This window comes from Apaloderma vittatum, unplaced genomic scaffold (genome assembly GCF_000703405.1).
Source record: "Apaloderma vittatum isolate BGI_N311 unplaced genomic scaffold, ASM70340v1 scaffold34583, whole genome shotgun sequence".
NCBI lineage: Eukaryota > Metazoa > Chordata > Aves > Trogoniformes > Trogonidae > Apaloderma > Apaloderma vittatum.
In genome coordinates, this window is record NW_009707084.1 from 9,629 (window position 1) to 16,655 (window position 7,027).

At 44.8% G+C, this 7,027-nt stretch overlaps 1 protein-coding gene across 1 annotated transcript in view; it reads left to right on the forward strand.

Moving 5' to 3' along the window:
* The first annotated feature begins 4,123 nt into the window (after window positions 1-4,123).
* CCDC64 (coiled-coil domain containing 64) overlaps window positions 4,124-7,027 on the forward strand; it is a 15,079-nt gene continuing 12,175 nt past the window's right edge. The window contains exons 1-3 of the mRNA XM_009866039.1: window positions 4,124-4,264; window positions 4,942-4,953; window positions 6,304-6,450. Coding sequence (XP_009864341.1) covers window positions 4,124-4,264; window positions 4,942-4,953; window positions 6,304-6,450 — 300 coding nt within the window. The remainder of the gene's footprint in view (window positions 4,265-4,941; window positions 4,954-6,303; window positions 6,451-7,027) is intronic.

The following is a 7,027-nucleotide window of genomic DNA, read 5'->3' on the forward strand; positions in this document are numbered from 1 at the left end:
AGAAAATCTTCAATATCCTTTGTTAAATTTGAATTATCTTGTTTGCAGAAGTAAATCATATGGAAACATTGGTTTCTTCGCCCAGCTACAGTCTATATTAAACTTTTACCATCTTCCTTTTGTTTCTGACGTGACTTATAGCTGAATATTTTGTATGCAGATAATTTTATTTAGCAATACTTGCCTCCAAAGTGGGTTTTCTTCGAATGAGACTAACCTACAGGACATTCATTTCTTACAGTCCACCCCAAACATTTCAAACATCCCCTCTTTTCAGGAGCATCAATGCTCCAATATATTTACATGTATTTAATTTCTTTATAGCTCATATATTTCAGATGTTGAACTTCACATGGCTACTGCAACTCGTAAATTATATTTTTCTGCCAAATATCTACACAGTTTTGTGTATTTTAGCACTTCAGAATTAATCATGAGTGAAACTTAATCAGGTTTGCAATGAAAAAAAGCCCTTAATTAGAGCAGAGGCTGAAATGTCCTCCTGCTCTTCCTTTCTTCTTGCACTGCCCAGATCTCATCTAAACCTTGCCTGAAGTCCAGAAAACAAGTCTCATAGCTGATTGAATATCTCTAATTGTGAATTGATGTCTACACTCTTGCAGATATGATTCGAACTCTGCATGGTGGCTCTGTTGGCTAATTTGCCTAGACCTAGGAAATTAATTCTTTCTTAACTACAGAGCAAAGCTGGGATGTTGGGCAATATATGTTTGCCTTTCTGGAAAGAATATTGCTTCTCTCTAGCAAAGTCAATGCATTGCTAAATGATTGATGTAACCACAAAAGGCTTTAGCTTTTAATTTTTAGGAAAACATTGATGGGGAAGAGAAAGAACTACAGTTTGCGTAACGAGAGTAAAGCCAGACTGCGTGAGGCAGAAGAAACTCACTTCAATTCAACAAAAGCCATAGCTTATTTGAGCAATACAGGCAAAACGTAGGTAAAAAGGTTACATCTTCTGATGACGCGAAGCAAAAGAGAGTGTTAGAAGTACTCAGTAGCGAGCGCATGATTTAAAACACACATATACACAGGCACACATGGACAGTAGTGCGGAGAACCCAAGTAGAGGCCATATGAAAATGCACAATAAAGCCTGGCAAATACTGGACACTGTCAAGGTGGTTTTCTGTAAAATAATGCAAATTGATGTTAAAATCTAGACTTCATGATCAATTAGAAAGGGTAATTCAGCAGCAGTATTAATAACCTTTGAGACAAGTGTAGCATGAAACGGGAATTTCCATAACCAGAGGTCAGCTCAGATGACTTTGTCTCATGTCTATAAAAACTGAAACCTTTGCAAAGGTGATACTTAAGTTAGCAGCCTTTTCCTTGTGTAGAAGAACTGGAGGAAGACTTTTCCTTGTTCTCCTGTGGATGGAAACACATGATACAGTAATTTCTGTTTACTTCTGTTTAATGGCTGGTCAGAGAGAGCATTCTGCACTGTATAAGGCTAAAGAAAGTATTATTTTTACTTTTCTCTACTGCATGAGATAGGATGGGAATGGTGTACACTGAAGTGACATTGTAACATCCTGCCTGCTTTAGGGCCCTAAATGTTAACAATAAATGAGTCCTTTCTTCCCTCTATGTGGGCCATAGCTGTGGGAATAAGATGTGTGAGCATGTAAGCTGAGCAGCTAGTAGATAAATTCCAGATAATGATTTAAAGCTGGTGAATACAAACCTTGCAGTCCTGCAAGCAGTCTAGTACTGCAAAGGACCTTTGAGGTCAATTAATTTCCTTTCTGTCGTAGGCAGCCCTGTAAAAGAAACTCTGTGATAAAGCAATCCAGCTCCATCACAAAATCATTTTTTGCCACCATTTCTTCTACTGTAATGGTGCAGGAGGAGGAATCCTACTGCAGCTCCTTGGAAATGTAGAAATCTTCCTGTTCCCAGCTTTCATAAACTCTTATGCAGTTTATTCACATCCTTTTTTTTTTTTTCTGCCAAAATCGTGCTTCTGCTTAAATAGCACTTCTCCCTTCTGTGTGCTTATGTGTGATGTATTTATAGGGAGTCCTCTTTCAGCATTCATTGCACGACATAAAACAAGCCATTCTTTTTCAGTTGCCTTTGCATGATCTGGATCACCCTTGCAGCCCATTCTTTCACCTGCTCCAATCTGAGCATGGGGACCAGAACTAGTAACAGCAGCTGTATATTGTCTTACCAGGGATTTTTACCATGCCATTAACATTCCCTTGTTTCTTACTGCTATACTGTACATAGAACTGTTCTAGCATATAAATTATGTTACACAGTTAACTCTCAAATACTGGTGTGTCATCTCATCTGGTACCACTCGTGTTCCTTGGGAGTGTGGTCAGCATCTTGCAGGCAAAACCCTTCACTGGTTTTCATCCGGTTCTTTTTTCATCCTTGATAGCTCCTGTGGAGTATTTGAGCGTGAAGGTGTTTCAGCAGTCTTTACAAAAGCAAGTGAATCCTTCAAAAAAAGCACAATCCATCCATCTTCTCTAGAATCACCAATTAATAGCTGCTCAGGATACTTTGGAATCTATAGCTCCTTAAGGGAAGAAAAAAAAAAGCCACAACCCCTTCCTGTAGTGCTGTGCTATCATTACATTTTGTGTCCTCTGCCAGTGCAAGGAAGCTTTAAATAGGTTAGATGATATGCAAAGGGCTCTGATGTAAGGCTGTAAAGAAAGGCGAAAGACCAGTTATACTAATCTGGGCTAAGAAGGGAACTAAAAACCAATTGGTAGACAAGATTATTTCTTATTGTTGGAAACCATTTCTCACTCCAGATTCCAGTGGACAGAGCCTGGCTGATTTAGGTGGCCATGCTTCTGTCTTCTGCTGCCCCTGCAAGCAAGCAGTGTTGGGCAACCAGTTTCCTCCACTTGATGGAGCTGGAACAGCCTTTTGCCTCTTGCTTCTGATTTGGATTATTTTGCAGCAGTCCCTGCAAAATAAGGGAACATTTTTAAAAGAGGGTAGAGCAAAATCATTGCAGCCTTTGGCAGAGTTGCTGCTTTGGGCTCCCTGTCAGCCAGAGCACGCTGGGTCAAATCCTGGCCCATATTTGCCAGACATAATGATTCACTCCCAAACCTGCCCACAACTACTGACCCCAGTGTGGGCTTTCTCCTCTTGCCCTCATCCCTCCTTACCATCTCACCTCCCTGTCTAAGGCATCGTGGCCACTAATGGCATTTGCCATTGGACATCTGTCTCTCCCTGTGCCCCAAGCAGGATGGCAATGCCACCTCTTGATGAGGATCAATTCACTTCCAGCTAATCGGCCAGAGGGGGAGGTCTCTGCCTAAATGTAATAGAACCTGATGGAGGCTAATTAAATAGAAAACCATCCATTTGTGCTGTCTCATTAGGGATTTGTCATAAAAACCTTATGTTCTCTTACAAGCCTAAACAAGTGTGTTCATCATGTAAAAATCAGCCATAAAGCTGCCTAGAGAGCAGTTAACATGTCTAAGCTGTCATTTATACAGGCTGCCTGCAGCCTGGATCCTGCAGGTGGGAATAGCCTTTCCACTGTCCTCAAACCACCCTGCATAAATGGGGCATCCCTGCTCCAAAATGGGAAAGAGGGCCAAGCCCAGTGATCCTGCACCGACAGTCATATGGAGCGGATGCCTCTCCGTCTGGCCCTGATGGAAGCCAGCAATCAGAGGCAGTGACTACTTGTTGTTTTGTTGCTGTGCCAGAGACGTGCAGAGGTTTAGAAAGTGTTAACTTAATAGAAGTGTTTTCTGGAGTCTAGGGAGATTGTCTCCCCTCTGCCTTTGGTCTGCTTTTCAACCTCGACCAGGCTACTGTGTCGGAGGAAACCTAAATTCCCTGCACAGTGTGGGAGTCGTCATGCTATTTTGCGATCGAAGAAGGTTATGAGCTGTGTCCCTTTGGCTGCCCCAGGGGAAAATCAACACGGTCGAAACGGCTGCTCTCCTCAGTGTCCGTCCAGAATGAGCTTTTCCCTCATCCAGACTCTGCACGCTTCAGAGCTTCTGCCAAAACTCATGCTTGTGCAGAAGTCATATTGGGGCACATCTTCGCAGGGGCAGAAGTGGATAACTCCTTTCTGTCTATGGGGTGACCCTCTGGGGTAATGCCAGCTGGTGTCTCCTTGCAGGCGTCGGAGGTGGAGCGGCAGCTCTCCCTGCAGGTCCACACCCTCCGGGAGGACTTTCGGGAGAAGAACTCCTCCAGCAGCCAACACATCGTGCGGCTCGAGAGCCTCCAGGCCGAGGTGAGTCACCCTTGTTTGGCCTCGATCCTTCAAGAGGTGGCCAGGGCTGTTTTAACTTGTATAATGAACCCCTCTGAACTGGGTAAACAAAACCTGCTCATTGGAGCAAACAAAGAGAAGGGTGGTACCTGTGGGGCAAAAGGAGGATTATTTGCTGCAACCCAGGGCTGGAGTGGCACGGGCCAGCTTCCACCGCTGCCTCAGTTACCAGCATGCCTGCAAAATGAGATGAGAAGGATCTTCCAGGAGCTAAACTATGGCTGTGCTCTTGCAGGGCTGCTGCCCAGTACAAATTAAGCTCTGGGGCATGGTGAGAGGGTCTGCAAGGTTTGGGTTTTTTTCTGTTTCTTATGCTTGCACAGAAGTCAGCAATCCTCTCCTACTCCTGAGCAACAGAGGGAAAGCAAGGAGCCTCTGCCTGTTTTAGCCCTGGTGCAGTAGCAGGAATAAAAATATTACCTTCCTTCCTTTTTTCCTTTCCTGAAGGGGTCACTGGGGACCATGTAGGCAGGAACTATATGGGTAGAAGATGTCCAACTCTACTACCTGACCGCTTTTTTCATTTATAAGCTGTCTGGAAGAGCTTTTCCTAAAATCTCTCAATTTCTTTTCTCCTGCTCCCACCCGCTCCCTGCTGGTCCCTCGCCTTTTCTTCCCCTCCCCTTGGTGTGGAGCAGCAGGTCCTTGAAGTAAGTATGGAGGCTCGGAAAGGGTTTGCCTGTGCGTGCGTCGCTGTTATCGTGCATGCCTGTCACTGTGCATGCCTCACCTTGCCTCCTCACCTCCTTCCTGTCTCTTCCTTCCAAATCCCTTTCCCCCTGTGCCCCTCCCATGGCCCAGGGCCCATGGCAGAGTGGTGTTTTTTCTGTTATTCAGTCATTAACAGGGTGTTCATTACTGCTTTGGATACCAAATGTGAACTCTTGATACAATCTATGTATTATACCTCTTATTTTTCTTGCATCCCTTTTCTCCAGCCCACACAAATCAGGATGGTGGTGGGAAGAGACGTCTCAGAAACCATTAGTCACTTAAGAGAAGCTTTCTAATACCTCCAGCAGCCTTTACCCTGCAGAAATAGCAAGTCCACACACTTTGCTAATATTCCTTCATGGAGACAAATCTTTCCAGCAGCCTGGAAAGCAACAAAATGACAAGGTCCCAAAGAGGCCAAGAAAACAGTGGGAAGTTGCTGAATTTGTCTATGCTCCATGAATTGAAAGGAGGCCACAGGGAATATTTAGAGTTATACTGGACTGTCAGATGGCATACTCAGTCCCCAGAGGTCCTCTGTGTACTAATCTGGGAAAAGGCTCCTTCTTTTTGGTTAAACAAGAAGTGACCTTGGCTGGTGCTGATTCATCCTATGCACTGTTCCCAGCTAACTGAATCACAGAGGTTTTGCTTGGCACATTGTCCCTCTTCACCTGAAATTGCTGCCCTTGACAATTAAAAGAAATGAACCAATTTTAAAGGCAACTGATCACTGGGAGACTAAAAATAAGCATGGCACAGAAAGAAATCTTCATAAGTAGAAAGACAGGAAAAAATCCCTGGTGAGGACGTGGCAAACATGCAGCAATTAAGAAAAGCGTATGGGCAGTGCTGTGGCACAGCCCTGCGGGGAGCAGGATCCTGCAGGCTCACCCTGTGGTCTCCAGCACCCATACAGGAGAAAATGCCACCATGCTCAGAGACCAGGCAGGAAAAGCAACTAGTTTTGCTCAGTCTAGCAAGTGTTAAGGTACAAGGGCTGTGCAGGGGCTGGTCTCCGCTTTCGGATGTTTGTGCCTGCTCCCTGACCTCCTGCCAGTGCACATTCAGCCCCTTTGGAGCTGCTCCTGCAGCTTAGGGAAGGAGGATTTTCCTTTCAGAGCCTTTCTAACTTTAAGCCACGCAGAGATATGCTTTCTCTCATACAGGTACAGAATACCTACTTTTGCTTTTTTCCATTTCATTTCTCTCTTGGGGATGTGATTTCCTGCCTCTCTGGTCCCTAGAAAGCACAGGGTCCAACAGCACCTCTCTTTTCTCTGTAGATCAAAATGCTGACAGACAGAAAGCGGGAGCTGGAGCATCGCCTTAGTGCCATGATGGAGGAGAACGATCTGCTGCAGGGAACCGTGGAGGAGCTGCAGGACCGAGTCCTCATCCTGGAGAGACAAAGCCATGACAAGGACCTGCAGGTGAGGAAGCACCACTGGGACAGGGAAGAGGAGGGAAATGCAGCAAAAGATGTGGTTCAGAGTAAAATTGACCAGGAAGATAAGCGGGAACTAGGAGACAAGACAACTGAGAGAATAAAACGGCTCATGTAAGCATGGCATAAGCAAGGTCCTGGATGTTCCCCACAGGGACAGAAAACAGGAGGTGCAGTGGGGCAACTTGAGAACAAAGAGCAACTTGGGAGGGAGATCAGAGCAAGGGAGTGGGACAGGGTGCTGGGGAAATGAGGTGAATCTAAAAAGTAACTCTGGTTGCAATTAGTTTGACCTAATTTTTAATGGTAGAATTGGCTTCAGAAGGGGCTACTTTAGATCCTGCTGTCCCAGAGGGCGGTAACTGGCGTCATAGCTCTCACTGTTGAGATGGTTTCGCAACGAGACCAATGGTGTTCTCAGCTATGTGTCACCGAAGGGTGGCTCTCCAAAACAGACCTGAATCTCTTTTTCCTTTTCTTTAATATGTACTTGTATTTATATATGTGTATAGATTTTAAAAAAAACCCCATGTCTATATTACTTTTCTTTTTGGATTCCTGCT